Here is a 15,863-nt window from a genome sequence, read left to right as displayed (position 1 = left end):
GAAATAACAATGTTTTAGAATAAGCACAATCAAATCACCTTGTTAATTATAGACGTAGACAAAAACCCGCTGACTTTAAATCGATTATTCCCTTGAAACTCACAAAAATAAAAGAAATTAATGCATCATTCAATGAGTGTAGAGAAAATAACTTTGATATTAATGGTCAATGGTCCGCCACCATAGCATTATAAAAGCAAAGCCAGATCCGACGAAATATCAAAATTCTGTGGTCCCATCGTACTTTTTGGTATGTATTATGATATTGTGGTGGATTTTATACTGGATATGATTCAAATTATATTCGAGTTGTAGGGCATTACAATTCATTTGTAGTCTTAAAGCTCAAAATTTAGAATAATCAAAATAGGTCAATAAATCAGGAGGTATCTCGTGTTATTAGTGCTGATGGCTGTTCTCATTAACCTAATCTAGATTGATTGGACAAATCAAGAACCAAAAAGGACGGTAGAATTATAGAGGGATGTGTGTGACTTATACAATTTGCATGCTAGAAGATATGACTTAATAGAATTTAATGGAGGAGTGAAACTTATAAAAAAATAGTATGATTAACTTAAAAACCTGTAACGTGCGATTGTGGAGTGAAATACATGACCTTTTGTACAGATTACAATTTCCAAAATGTGTCCGTAATTTGATAGCTGATAACTAAAAGGTGAAATGCATTATGCATTTCTTGATGGGGTGTATTTGCACCACCAACCAATCTTGAATTTATTATAAATAGCGGATCTTGTAAATTGTACGATACATCTAGATTCATTCATTCAACACGAATTGAAGGCGAGCACGTGGCCCGAAATTTGTCTCACATTTTTTCACTTGCTTATTATTATCATTATAATTTGTACATTTTGCAATTAGACCCACAACAGTATATTTGATAAATGATATTATTAGTGGAGCTAAATTCCTTGGTCTCTGATAAATAAATAATAATCTAGTTGGAAAATCCGAAATTAGCCCTGTCTATCGAATCCAACAGCAAAATGGCCCAAGTGTCGAAGTATGATTTAACCCAATATGACATCCAAAATAACCGACACTCATTATTCCAATTTTCCAATTCCAACCCAAACTCCAACTCCAGCAAGTGTTTGATATTTTATTTTTCACAATATCTTTGTCTTCTTCCTCGTCGTCACACTCTTAAAAGTCCACACAAGATTCTCCAGCTCAGTCCACTCGTTCGCTCAACAGGCACATACAGACTCACTCTCTCTCTCTTTCTCTCTTTTTTTTTTTTTTTTATCGGTCCAAATCGCCGGCGATGGGCGACGATTATCTGCAGCTGTTCGTGGACGAGACCACTTTGTACAACCGCATCGTGTTGGCCAACTTGTTACCCTCCAAATGGTGGGACCCTCTTCCCCATGTTTTGCAGACGTGGCTTCGTAACTACATTGCCGGAACTCTTCTCTACTTAGTTTCTGGCCTCTTGTGGTGCTTCTATGTCTACTACTTGAAACGCAACGTTTATGTCCCTAAAGGTAACGTTCATTTTTATTATTATTTTATTTTATTGAAGTGTGTTGTTAATGCTTTTCAGATTGATTTACGAGATGGGTTTAGTTTCTTTAGCAGTTTTATTAATCTGGGTTTTTCTGGCATGCATGTTTGGTTTCAGATGAGTTTCTTTATAATCTTGAATCTTTTGATCAACTGGGTCGATTGATGAAACACGTTATGGTTTATTTCTGTAGCTTCGATCTTTGTTCATAGTGACTTGATCGGTTGCTCGTTTTGTTGTTTGAGCGTTGTATTATTACAAATTGTTTGAATTAGTGATCTTTTTTCCCCCTTTTTTTCAATTGGATTTATGTTGTTATTGTTATAGATTCACTGCTAGTAAGGATCAATATATCGCAGCATGATCTCATGAATCATAGTGTCGACAAAATTTGCCCACATTTAGAGCTTATATATCAATACTTTTTGGTATTAATCACATGAGTATATATTTTTATCTAGATGGATGCGACTTTTGGCAGTTGCTGACCCTTTGAAAGATTTTTTTTCAAATTGTTATATTTTTAGCCTTGCAATATTTATGAAATTGACGCATGTGATTGTTGTTCATTGTACATGATTTCATAGAGTATCGCTTCTTCATGGGTCTAAGATCACATTATTGTTTTATTCCCTGGACAACATTCTCATTGCAGATGACATCCCTACTAGAAAAGCTATGCTGTTGCAGATATTTGTTGCTATGAAGGCGATGCCATGGTACGTTGGCCTTCCAACTGTTTCTGAGTACATGATTGAAAATGGCTGGACAAAGTGTTTCGCCAGAATAAGTGACATTGGTTGGTTCGCTTACCTGGTCTATTTGGTTATTTACCTTGTGCTTGTCGAGTTTGGGATTTACTGGATGCACAGAGAATTGCATGACATAAAGTTTCTTTATAAGCATCTTCATGCAACCCATCATATATACAACAAGCAGAATACCCTTTCTCCATTTGCTGGTATGTTTTAAGTCTACTCTCTTTGATTTCTGTAATTTATATGGCTGGTAAAAATTCAACTTTTCTTCTTAGCCTTTTGCTTAAGAGGCTGGCTGCAATCTAGGAAATATGGTCATATCTTGCCTTTGCTTTCTACTTGGAATGAGCCTTCATCTAATGGAATAAATCATAACATGGTAGTGTTAGGGTAAAATCTGTCACCTTACCATTGGAATCAGGTTGGCCATCACTTAACTTCATTTATTCTCACTGTTGTCTCCTTACCATTCTGCATATTTTCTTGCAGTTCCGTGTCTGTGAAATTGGTCTTATGAATTGAAATAAATATCTTCTTCTGAAATTAATGATTGAAAGATGGGGTTGTTTCATGGTATGTGTAAATTTGCAACATTTATTTATTTACGTCAAGGAAAACTTCTTATTTCTTGTTTCTTCTGTACACACTATCACACCCACTTTTTCCTGCTGTTTTGTTTTAACAGATATAATTTTGGATCTGACTTTATCATTCTACGGAGTTCGAAATAGAATTTGCTATTGTACTTCTGCAGTTCTGCTGAGATGGGCTAATAAACAGATAACTCTATTTCAGTAAATGAAACCTATGTTGGTTGATTACTGAAATAAGGTCTAAGATAAGAACAATGCAAAGCTAGTAACAGAAGCAAGATGGTTATGGCTGAAATTTATTTCTCACTGGCAGTTTTAAATTCTGATGCAGATCAATCTTCTTAGCCCGTTTGTAATTAACACTTTGTGCTGCCTCCGTTGTTCTCTGGTTACTTTGATTTACTCTAATTGTTTGGCTAGCAATTGAAATATTTCTCCCTGATGGCTTTTCAGTGCACTTTTTATTCCCTATGAGATTCTATTTACATTTTTATTGAACTGGTGACTGAAAAGTATTTCTTTATTTCAGGTTTGGCATTTCACCCACTGGATGGTATACTGCAGGCTGTTCCACATGTTATAGCACTCTTCATAGTGCCAACCCATTTTACCACACATTTAGGGCTCTTATTCCTTGAGGCCATATGGACAACAAACATTCATGATTGCATCCATGGCAAGCTATGGCCTTGGATGGGTGCTGGTTATCACACTATTCACCACACCACATACCGACATAATTATGGTCATTATACCATATGGATGGACTGGATGCTTGGAACTCTTTGTGATCCAGCTGATGATGACTGGGGAAAGACGAAATGATGAACCTTGACCCTTATCTTAGAAGAATCCGACTGTGTTTTTTTCTTTTTTGGTTAGTCTTGCAGTTTGGTTTCTTTTATTCTCGTGTTTGTGGTCTTTTGCCTGTAAATCTTGATTGTTAGTTTTAGTCCATTGTCCATGGCTATGAAGCTGGTGTTAGAGAGGAAAAAAGCATTCCAGGTGTTTAGTGCAGGTTTCTCGCCTTTAATCCTCATGACTGGTTCAGTTTTATAAGATGTATTGCACAAACTGTGGGAGATATTTTCAGTGAAACGTACTTTCCTCCGATCTGAGCCATGTTATTTTTATCTAACCATGTTAGCAAAGAAATTTGCTGCAAAATTGTATGATATGTATCTTTCATGTTTTCATTCATTGTGTATCATCATAATACAAGTGAGCTCTTCTGCTTGTGCAGACTTGTCACTTGTATCATATAGTGTTTGGCTTACAAAGCTTATTGGATGATGGGTTGGAAATGCAATTTGCAATTACCCAGATAACGCTTCCATTGCCTGGCCTGCCCTCTGCAAAATCAGTATCTTTAACATTGGGTTTCAATGAATGGTTTTATAAATCTATCTTAGAATTAAGAACATTCCTTGAAGACAAGGGAGAATTGCGTAGGATATAATCCGTTTTCCTCAAAATACTCAACATATGCCTTTAATTGTTACACTCTTTAATTATACACATATATACTTTAAAAAATCAAAGAAAGAACGAAAATATCCTCAATTAAATCTTCACAAAACAGAATTGATATCTTGAACTCAAGCGTAGTCGGTAACGAGTTGAGAATATTCTACTTCAAATGAACTACAACGATTAAGGCCCTTGAAAAAATTCTCAACTTATTTAATTAAGTTGAGTATACTCGACCTCAATTGAACCACGACTAATTAAGTCCCCTGAAAAATCCTTAACTTTTTTAATGAAGTCGGGTAAACTTGACTTTAGTTGCACAACAATCAATTAAGTCTCCTGAAAAGTTCTCGACTTCTTTCATGGAAGTTGGGTACGAGTCGAGTATACTCGAGTTCAATTGAATTACGACCAATTAAGTCTCTTGAAAATTTTGAGATTTTTTCATTCAAGTCAGGTTTCAAGTATTGGGTATACTCGACTTCAGCTGTATCAATAAATAATTATCTTCCAAGATATGCATAATCATTAAAAAATAATAGTATCTGCAACAACCATAAATTATCCAACAAATATTAAACACAGTGTCATTTCATAATAAGTAGCAAAGTCATCATATACATTTTCACTAAGGAAATCCTTATACAAAGACTAAGGATAGTCCTTTTTGGGTGCTCCAAGCACTCAAGCCATGCCCCAAAAACTCTAAGATACCACCCCTTAAAGGCAACATATCATCTACAATTCTCCATCAAACCATGTATAAATAAATATTTTAAATTTACTACATGTTTAAACATCATTAAGGAAATAAATAAATCATAATTTGTCAATTACATCCATTAGTTTATGGATAGGTAACAATAGATCATATTTTAGAATCATACTTGACGTGTTTAAAAGACTTAATCCACTTATTCAAACAACTTAAAATTGTTAATACTCGATTTGTTCAAAATATTTACTTGGTTTTTACTCGACTTGTTCAAAAGATTTACCCGACTTAATACTCGATATATTCCAAAGATTTACTCGACCCCTAATCGAAGTGATCAAAACACTTTTTTGACTTGATCAACCAACTTAAAATAATTAATACTCGAATTCTTTAAAAAATTACTCGACTCCTACTCAACATTTCCAAAAAACTTAAAATGAATACATGACTTATTCAATACACTTACTCGACCAACATTAGACTTATTTATAAACATACTTGACTCTACTTAACTTGTTTAGAGACGTGTTCTACTAATTATCCTATCCTACTCTGACTTATACTTTACTAATAGGCTTACTATTACTCAATATATTTCTCAACTTCCTACCGATTTACATCATAACTTACTTGACTCATTTCAGTTTTTGTTACACTAGATACTCGACTTACTAGACTTCTTGTTCGACTAAATACTCAACTTAATCAATTGTCTTACATCACTTCTTGCACAACTAAATGCTTAACTTATTCTTGGAATCATTTTTTGATATTACCCAAAACTTAAATTTAATACTTTGATCTTAAATCCTTATATTTTATGTAATACTGTGTGTGTGCAAGCACTAAAATGAATAATATACTATTATAAACTCATAAATCTTTAGCAAATATACTTGTAATGAAATCAAATCAAACTCGAAGGATACAAATTATTCAAAATGTTTATATTTCAAATATACCTTATCCGTCACTTGATAATACACTAACAAGATTGTTTTTGAAGAGTTTATACTTATCAAAAACCTTTGTATTGAAGGTAAGAGATAAAATGGTAGGAGATGAGAAAACCTGAGAGAGGAAGAAAGAAATGGTGATGTGTGAGAAAATATGAAATGGTGAGACAAGGAAATGTAGATAGATAGTTCTTTACGAGTTTTTTTTTTTTTTTTTTACTTTTTCCTCGTTGGAGCATAAGTATGAAATGGGTTTAAGTTTACTAAATTCAAATTAAAAACCCTAAAGATAAGACCAAATAACAATATGTTATTGTAACCACTTGGCTTTTGGCCGAGTGGTTGGGCTAATGGCCTCACTTTCTCAATTATAATAAATAATTAAGTTGAGACAGTCTTCTCACTTACCAATGTGAGTAGACAATACTTTATAAGATTTATGTATAATTGAGTGGCTTTATAAAAAATTATGTAAACTAGTCCCAATAATAGTTTGATTGTAAATATCAGTAGTAGTTTCATCTAAATATAATTGAATAAAGGCATTCTTCTGCCTTACCAATGTGAGTGGAGTAGATGTCCCTCAAATATCAATGAGTGTAAAAATCTGGGCAGTGCTTCATAAAAGCTTATGTAAACTAGTTGCAGTAATAGTCTAATTGTAAATATCAGTAATAGTCTCATGTAAATATAATTAATGGTCCAATGTAAATACAATTTAGTGGATGCAATCTTTTCTTTTACCAGTGATAGTAGACCAGTGATAGTAGAGTAGACGTTTCTCGAATATTAGCGAGAATAAAAATATAAACAATGCTTCATAAGAACTTATGTCAATTAGTCCAGATAATAGTCTGATTGTAAATATCAGTAATAGTCTCATATAAATATAATTAATAGTCTTATCAAAATATAATTAAGTAGAAATAATCTTCTCCTTTAATAATGTAAGTGGAGTAAACGTTTTTCGAATATTAGTGAGGGTAAAAATCTAGGCAGTGCTTTATAAGAACTTATGTAAACTAATTTTAGTAATAACATGATTGTAAATGATGTCCCTCAAATATTAGTTGTAAATGACATTCCTCAAATAGTACTATAGTAGTGAGAGTAAAAATCTAGGCAATTCTTCATAAAAATTTATATAAATTAGTCTTAATAATAGTTTGATTATAAATATTAGTAATAAAATATCTTGTAAATATGAGTAATTGTTTGATTGTAATAGGAGGGTTGAAAAAAAAAAAGCAATCCGTTATTGGCGTAATAAAAAAAAATTCCTATTATCTCAAAATTGTGAACAATTTTCTTCATTTACAAATTTTAAAAAAAGCAGAAGTTTAGAAGGGAAAAAAAACAACATATTGCATTGACAGACATCACGGAGACACCGAATATACTTTGTCAGTTGTACGTGAGATGAGATAAACAAACAACCAAACTCAAAGCTTTCTTTGAATTGTTGCAAGAAATTATTACAATAGCCACTCATGTCAGCCATTCTCTTTCTCTCTTCTTCTTCTTGTCAGTTAAATTCTCTTCAATCCCACTCCTTTTCTGTGATTTGCTCCTCTTCAAACCCAAATCAAAACTCTCCAAAAACATTAAAACTCCCAGATATTAAATTGTCACCAAATGCACCCATTAAAAAAATGCCCACAGCTCCATGGATGAGGTCTCCCATTGTTCTTCAACCAGATGAAATCATCAAACCTTCCAAACCCAAGACCAAAAAAAGCTTTAAAAAGACAGACAAGGGATTGACTGCAAAAGAAAGTGGTGTCAGAGGAAAGCAAGCAATGAAAAAGATTATTGAAAACATTGAAAAACTTCAAAAAGATCAAATTTTGGATGAAACCCAGAAGAAGGTTATGGAAAAATTTGAGTTTAAAGGGTGCTTTGAGGAGAATGTAAGTCATGAGGAGGATTTGAGGGGTGGTTTTGGCGGGAAAGTGCCGTGGTTGAGGGAGGACAGGTTTGTGTTTAGGAGGATGAAGAAAGAGAGGATGGTGACTAAAGCTGAGACGATGCTTGATGGGGAGTTGCTTGAGAGATTGAAAGATGAGGCTAGGAAGATGAGGAAGTGGGTGAAGGTGAAGAAAGCTGGTGTTACTGAGAGTGTTGTGTTTGAGATTAGGTTGGCTTGGAGAAGGAATGAGCTTGCTATGGTCAAGTTTGATGTTCCTTTGTGCCGGAATATGGATAGAGCAAGAGAAATTCTTGAGGTTTGGTTTTGTTACTTTGTGTTGTTACTTGTGATTTTACATAACCATGTTCAAGTTCATAGATTGTTTGTTTTACCAATGAATTGAAGAATTTAATAAAAGAATTTTGGACGAGTGTCTGAATATTGATGACTCTAAGACATGCTCTTAATGGAACCTTGTACTTGTGCTGTAATTTGACTATTAGATGTACAGAGTAACTTAGTGTATCTGGATTGGGGTTGAGTTCCAGTTTGAGGAGACTCACCGTAATTAAAATATTTTTTCTAATGCTCAATTTTCGATAACAAAGTCTGGTAAGTAGTACTGTCAAGATAATATGAGTGAGAAATAATTTATAAGCATTAACTTCACAATTTGTACTAATTCAGATGTTTTCTGAATATACCATAACTGATTTTTCCTTTCTTTTAAACAGCTGAAGACAGGAGGCTTGGTTATTTGGACTAAGAAAGATGCTCATGTTGTTTACAGAGGAGACAGTTCAAAATCTTCTGTGAAGATGTGTCCTCGCTCTGCTGATGATCAAGAAGCACCTTTGTCAAAATCGACTCATTTACATTTAGAAAAGAAAGTCAATGTTTCTTGGATAAAATCAAATACTGCTACTCTGGACCAAAACAGGAGTTTAAAGGATGGAGAAGAGAATTCTTTGCCAACTAGCATCTTTATGGATAAAAATTTGAGAATAGATAAGTCTCTGTATGAGAGAGAAGGTGACCGATTGTTGGATGGCTTAGGACCTCGCTTTGTTGATTGGTGGATGTGGAAGCCATTGCCAGTAGATGGAGACTTACTTCCAGAAGTGGTTCCTGGATTTAAGCCTCCATTTAGGCTTTCTCCACCTGATGCGAGATCAAAGCTGACAGATGATGAATTGACATACTTGAGGAAGCTTGCTCATCCTTTACCTACTCATTTTGTCCTTGGTATTGCCCTGCCTGCCTATTTCAGTAATCTATGTAGCACATAAGCATAACCTTATAAAGATTACCATAAAGTTCTCCATTTCGCATGACAGATACTAGGTTATGTGCATTTGATTTTGTGTGTTCACATACCTTTGTCTAGCCAAGTTTCTTGATTCAATCTATTCTTATTTTCTGAAGGGAGGAACAGGGGACTTCAAGGCTTAGCTACTGCTATCTTAAAATTGTGGGAGAAAAGTCTTGTAGCAAAAATTACAGTAAAGTGGGGAATTCCAAATACTGACAATGAGCAAATGGCAAATGAACTTAAGGCAAGTTTGGCAAAATGGAAACCTGTTTAGCTTTCAATATATGAAGTCCATGAAATGTTGGTATTTACCATTTTATTACATTTTTCAAGGCCGAGCCAACCAATTTTCAGTCAGTTGGCTAGTTTCCCTTATACACCAGTAGTCATCATTAGGTGGCACTAGGTGCTTATTAGTCAGCTGCACTCTTGGAGAAGGCAGCGCTTCTCCTCACTGTCCTTACATAAAAGTCATCTTGATTTTATCACCACTGTTGCTGTTTCAATTTTGGCTAGTTTCTTGCTTGAATCACCATAGTATTGCTATTATATCCCAACACCATCTGTTTCAATTTTAGAGGTATTCTTTCGAAATGGTTGTACCGAGGGGTGAAGGGTAGGCTGCCATGTCTCAAAAGCATCAGCCATGCTTGTCTATGGCCCTTGCATTTGATAGCATGCTTGTCGTTCTATGTATGCTTGCATTATGCCTGTGATTTATTTCTGCAGAATTTCAAGTTTTCTGATGATGGTGTCTTACTAATGCAGCACCTCACAGGGGGAGTACTGTTGCTGCGCAATAAATTTCTTATAATACTGTACAGAGGTAATGACTTTCTTCCTTGTGGAGTTGAAAACTTGATAGTTGAGAGAGAAAGGGAACTCCAAATATGCCAAAATCATGAAGAAGGTGCACGGCTGAAAGCAATTGAAACATTTCATTTACCTCATGAACCACTGGAAAAAACTAGCAAAGCTGGAACGTTATCAGAATTCCAGAATATCCAATCCGATTTTGGAGATCTAAAAATGGGTAATAGAGAGTTTGAACTCCAGTTGGAAGCTGAAATAGAAGACTTAGAGAGGGAACTAAGAAAGCAAGAACGAAAGCTTTTCATTGTAAGATGACTATCTTCTTATTATTTGATGCGCAATTGTTAGTCGAACAAAACTCACAGTTGTTTTTGCAGCTTAACATCAAGATAGAGAAGTCAGCAAAAGAGCTATCAAGGTTGAATTCTGCATGGAAACCCAGAGAGCAGGATCCAGACCTGGAGATGATTACGGAAGAGGAGAGACAATGTCTTCATAAGATAGGAATGAAGATGAATAGTAACTTATTACTTGGTAAAGCAAAATTCCCCCTCTGTACATTTCAGTGTTCTTGTTAAGGAGTTAGTGACCGGCGATATCATTATTCTTGGTCAGATATTTCTAGAAACATAGAGATCACTTATTGGTAACATGAGTTTTAAATTTTTGCAATGCATTGACTCCACTTTCAATGGTGTTCTGTAAAATATTTTTCATTTCTCATAGTGGATTCTGACCTGATCTTTTACCTCATGGGCTTCATGCTTTAATTGATGTAAAGTTTTAATCCAGGGGATTGTTGATGCAAATTTTAATTGAGAAAAGAGCGTTTCAAACACAAAGATTTCACACATGTTCTGCCAGATATGCTATTGATTGTAGCAAACAATCCTTGTTGCCTCTACAAACTAGTTCTTTGCAGCTGTCTGATCTATCTCTATGCTCACACTTCCTGTTTCAATTTTGGCTTCAGGCAGGCGTGGGGTCTTTGATGGTGTCATTGAAGGACTTCATCAGCACTGGAAGTACAGAGAAGTTGCCAGAGTGATTACCAAGCAGAAATTGTTTGCTCAAGTAATTTATACTGCAAAATCACTTGTGGCAGAAAGTGGTGGAATTCTTATTTCAGTGGACAAGTTAAAGGAAGGTCATGCTATCATTATCTACCGTGGCAAAAATTACAGACGTCCTTTAAAGTTGATGACTCAGAATCTGCTGTCTAAAAGACAAGCGTTGAGAAGATCTCTTGAGATGCAGAGACTTGGAGTAAGTAGAGCCCTTATTTCTTCAGAGCTTAGTGTTTGCTCAGTTTTACCTTAGCTTATTGAGCCTAATGGACTTCTTCTTTCTCCTTCCCCCCTTCTTTTTGGTTTGGGGATGTGGTTATTTGTTGTTACAGTCATTGAAGTTTTTTGCATACCAGAGACAGCGGGTCATCTCCAATTTGAAAATCAAACTTGTAAGCCTTAAATATTTTGTTCCATGCCTGAATCTTGGACATTTCAAAACTAGTATGTGATGAGCATGGTGAAGAGTTAATGAAGCAATTCATCTGTTTTTTTACTTATCAATTGTCCCAAACCGACATATCAAAATTATACCACTTGGGTCAGGAACTTCCTTATTGGTGAACAGTCATTTTTCAAGCCTTGATTCATTCTTTAGCTGATGAATTTTGCAGGCGGAGCTGCAGGAAAGCAGGCAAAAGAATATGAAAATTATTGCCCAAACAGACGTACGACATACTGACACGTCTTAAATTGTCAATTAATTAATTGGGAAATGATGCAGATTTGCCAAAGAAAGCGAAACTTCTCGCCCATCTGCCACTGTATTGCTTGCTTAGCCAGGTAAACTTTTTTCTTGTCTTATTCAGTTGTTTAGATATTGAGTGTTTGCATATATTTTCCCTTCATCATCTGATTCGCGTTTACATGTTTTCAGGCATGAAGGAAAAAATTGTGATGAGATGATGGAGTATGCTTGACATTGCATTTGGGACATCCAATTTATGTGGTTTTATCCTAAAATAAAAGGTAGGGAACTTGTTTCCTATCGCTTGCTTAGACAGGTTAACTATTTTCTTGTCTTGTTCAGGTGTTTAGATATCGAGTGTTCGCATATATTTTCCCCTCATCATCTGATTCGAGTTTACAGGTTTTCAGGCATGAAGGAAACAATTGTGATGAGATGATGGGGTGTGCTTGACATTGAATTTGGGACATCCAGTATTCCAATTTGTGTGGGTGGGGTAGGAACTTCTCAATATCTCATTATGGAATGCATTTTGCGTGCTGTTAAAATTCAAGTTTAGTTACATTTCACATATAACTTACTTCATGAAGGATGATGTTGGAGAAGACTGTTTGGCGTATCCTGTTGGCAAAGACAGAGAAGGCTTTGGTGGAATTTGCAAGTTTTCTATGCTACCTTCCAACATCTCCACAACCTTCGTCATTGATGGTCTGTCTGGTGGATGGGTTTGAATGCACCACAAGCTCACCAAAATCATCTTTTTTGCCATCTCTTTCTCCTCTTCAGTTACAACCCCATCGAGTTGAAAATCATACTCTGTTTCAATTTGCTTGTAAATTGCATTGGGAAAATATTCACTGCTGCAAGATACTTTGACATCGGCATTCTTTCTTCCTATAACCATTTCATGAATCATCATCCCATAACTATAGACATCAGACTTGTGAGAAACTCCTCCAAAGTGTCTGCAAAATACCTCTGGTGCAATATATCCTGCAGTTCCTCTTGTGTCCAACATTGATATGAAACTCTCTTTCTTTTCTGTTTGTTTTGCCAGCCCGAAATCGGATATCTTGTGGCAGAAGTCTTCATCTAAACGAATGTTGTGAGGTTTTATGTCAAGGTGCACAATCCTTATGTTACAACCTCGATGCAAGTACTCTAGTCCTCTGGCAATGCCGACTGCAATTTGATACACTGTCCTCCATTCCAGTGTTCTTTTTCCATTTGAAGATTCATGATCATATATATACTGATCCAGAGAGCCATTAGGCATGAATTCATAGATTAGAGCTCTTTTCTTCTTCTCGTAACAAAATCCTAGAAATGGAACAATATTGACATGCGATGTTCTGCTAATGCTGGCCACCTCATTGATGAATTCCTCTCCATTATCCTTCAAGTTCTTCATGACCTTCACTGCAACAAGACGGCCATCAGGTAATGTTCCTTTGTAAACATCAGCGTAGCCTCCTTGACCAAGTTTATCACTGAATGATTGTCATCCTTCTAACATCAGAATAGCTAAATCTTTTAGGAGCAAGAGATCCGTAATTCCTAACAAAAGCTGCCTCCGCATTTTGATCATGCCTTGTTTCCTTCTTCCAGTATCGTCGTACGGAAGTAGTGAGAATAATAGCAAGAGTCAATGTTGTCCCCACTACACTAGCTGCAATTCCTGTTATTGAAGCATAGGAGCAATCCAGTGTGCTTGAGAATGAATGATAAATTGTTGCTGCAGCTAGAGAAATAAACAAGGTGGATGATGTAGCATATTACCTATGTATATGTTCCTTCTCTTGTTGGAAGATAATCCTGCAGCAAAACCAAAAAGTCAAAAGTCAAAAGTCAAAAAGTCTTTTGAGTGGCAAATAATAAGTCTTGAAGGTAGACCTACTCTGAATTTTAAAAGTCTAAAATCGATCAATTTGATCCTAAATTTGCCCTCCTTTAATGATAGTGATATAATATAAGGGAAATTATCATTGCACCATCTTTATTTTGCCTTATGTTTATCCAATTATTATAAAATTTTAATATGTATTTTATATTATTTTTCTTTTCATATTTGTATTAACTAACCACTTTTGCATTAACACTATTAAATAATTTTAATAAAATAATAATTTTACCCTCAAATAAATCAAAAGACTGTTTTATCTTATAAAAAATTTTAAAATTAAAAATTATAATTATAAAAATATTCATAAATTTAATAAAAAAATAAATCCCAAATAGATGTGCTCAACTGATTTTTACTAAATTTAGATTTTACAAAATTTTAATAATTATTTTTATTAAAAATTATAATTTCACAAAATTTTAATAAAAATAAATGAATTTATTTATTAAAAAATTATAATTTTGTAAAATTTTATTAAAATAACTGAATTTATTTCTTAAAAGAATAAATCTTAAAATTTTAATAATTTATGAGATTTTTATTAAATCTCAAAATTTTACAATTATTTTTATAATTATAATTTTATATTAAAATAATTTTTATTAAAAATAAAAATTCTAATTTTGGGATTTATTTTTATTAAATTTAGGGATATTTTTATCATTTTATATTTTTTTAAAATTTTTATAAAATAAAATAATTTTTTAATTTATTTGAGGATAAAATTGTTATTTTATTAAAATTATTTAATAGTGTTAATGAAAAAGTGACTAGTTGATACAAATGTGAAAAGAAAGGTGGTGTAAAATATATGTTAGAATTTTATAGTGATTGAATAAATATAAAATAAAAGTGGTGCAATGATAATTTTTGATAATATAATAAGAAAGTAAGAACTGCCCTAAAACCTCAGGCCCATACCTCTTGCTCTTTGTGGGGCTAGTGAAGTTGAACATCCTGGCAAGTTGTCAAGTTGTCCATCTGGGCACAGGCAAATTCCTTTGTTTGAAAGGACATGATAACTACAACTGCTGCAGTTCTTACACGATGAATTCAACTTCCATTTCAGCTCAAATCCTGTTTCCAACGCTTCTTTCAAACCTGCCAGGCTACCTTTTGCTGCTGAGAGTAAAGTTTCCGCAACCGGAATGGTAACACTAAAATTACAATCCGGAGATCCTGTTTGCATGAAGCCATTGGCATAGTTGAGCCCATTAATATAGCAAACGGAGTTTCCGGACATTGTTGGGCAACCAGAAATCAAAGTAAGCATCTTATACCCATCAGCATAAGTAAAAAGTGTTGAATCGATGGTGAAGTTACGCTGTGGGCAGAATCCATCAAAGTACACTTGTTTTGCAATCCTGAGGAGTTGTTCTTTCTGATCGATATTTAAAACCCGGTACTTGACTTCACCAAGCACAAGGGTAGCTGTATCATTCTCACAATTAAGATTTAAGCTAGGATGGCCGCAAGTATACTCTCTTTCGCCTCCCGAAAATGGATAACTGGCTGTGATCTTCCCACAACGGAATGGAAGACTACAACTTCTTCGGAGACTATCCGAATCTGTTAAAGATGGATGAATCTCGACAACAATTACATATAGAAAGCATAGAAGAGAAAGAAGATTAGGAGACGGCGTGAAATTAAGTAGATGATATAGATTGGCGGGTGTGTATGGGAAAGACGGAGAGAGTTTCATCACTTCTCAGGAAGAAAAATGCAAGGAAAGCAGTAGAAGAGAACGAAAATATTGATGTAGTTGACATCAAGACTTTGTTTTAAGCTTTCGCACGCTTCCATGTTTTTCAACATTCGTTTGACTATGATTGCAAGTTATAGTCTACGATGTTGAAAGTAAATGATCCGTAGACCGTTTTGTTTGACGAGTTTTTTATTTGATGGATGTTAAAAATCAAGGGGAGAGATAGTAGCCTGTTAGGGTCGGTGAACCAAAATAACTATTGACTCACTCTATCATTAACAGCTAGACAAGTGTCGCCGGTTGCTTTTTTGACTCTTTAGCTTCCGACTACTTCCAATGTCAAGAGAAACCATACCTCGTTGAATAGCTTTTTCTAGTGACAATGGTAAAATAATTAGTTTCAAAATATCGTCCTAGCAAGAGGAGTTCTAGAA

At 34.5% G+C, this 15,863-nt stretch overlaps 2 protein-coding genes and 1 pseudogene across 6 annotated transcripts; 2 read left to right on the top strand and 1 right to left on the bottom strand.

Moving 5' to 3' along the window:
• Window positions 1–1,108: 1,108 nt before the first annotated feature.
• LOC102630557 (delta(7)-sterol-C5(6)-desaturase-like) lies at window positions 1,109–3,998 on the top strand. Its single transcript, XM_006482164.4, has 3 exons — window positions 1,109–1,514; window positions 2,190–2,495; window positions 3,415–3,998. The coding sequence occupies exons 1-3, from the start codon at window positions 1,295–1,297 to the stop codon at window positions 3,708–3,710; spliced, it is 822 nt and encodes a 273-aa protein (XP_006482227.1). The 5' UTR covers window positions 1,109–1,294; the 3' UTR covers window positions 3,711–3,998.
• A 3,388-nt stretch (window positions 3,999–7,386) lies between these two features.
• Window positions 7,387–13,721, top strand: LOC102630061 (chloroplastic group IIA intron splicing facilitator CRS1, chloroplastic). 5 transcript variants are annotated; one of them, XM_006482162.4, is made up of 12 exons: window positions 7,387–8,254; window positions 8,673–9,183; window positions 9,364–9,494; window positions 10,019–10,369; window positions 10,441–10,597; window positions 11,037–11,329; window positions 11,463–11,522; window positions 11,745–11,913; window positions 12,008–12,099; window positions 12,229–12,314; window positions 12,876–13,258; window positions 13,356–13,721. In XM_006482162.4, the coding sequence occupies exons 1-8, from the start codon at window positions 7,520–7,522 to the stop codon at window positions 11,820–11,822; spliced, it is 2,316 nt and encodes a 771-aa protein (XP_006482225.1). In that variant the 5' UTR covers window positions 7,387–7,519; the 3' UTR covers window positions 11,823–11,913; window positions 12,008–12,099; window positions 12,229–12,314; window positions 12,876–13,258; window positions 13,356–13,721. The 5 variants fall into 5 exon arrangements, with proteins under 5 accessions (XP_006482225.1, XP_052299540.1, XP_052299538.1 ...); XM_052443580.1 differs by having other exon boundaries at window positions 12,008–12,134; XM_052443578.1 differs by lacking the exons at window positions 12,876–13,258; window positions 13,356–13,721 and adding an exon at window positions 12,409–12,697.
• Window positions 12,233–15,672, bottom strand: LOC107174232 (LEAF RUST 10 DISEASE-RESISTANCE LOCUS RECEPTOR-LIKE PROTEIN KINASE-like 2.4; annotated as a pseudogene).
• Window positions 15,673–15,863: the final 191 nt, after the last annotated feature.

The sequence above is a fragment of the Citrus sinensis genome, chromosome 6 (assembly GCF_022201045.2).
Source record: "Citrus sinensis cultivar Valencia sweet orange chromosome 6, DVS_A1.0, whole genome shotgun sequence".
Classification (NCBI taxonomy): Eukaryota; Viridiplantae; Streptophyta; class Magnoliopsida; order Sapindales; family Rutaceae; genus Citrus; species Citrus sinensis.
The sequence above is the reverse complement of the archived record's forward strand: the minus strand, read 5'-3'. Positions and strand labels throughout refer to the sequence as shown.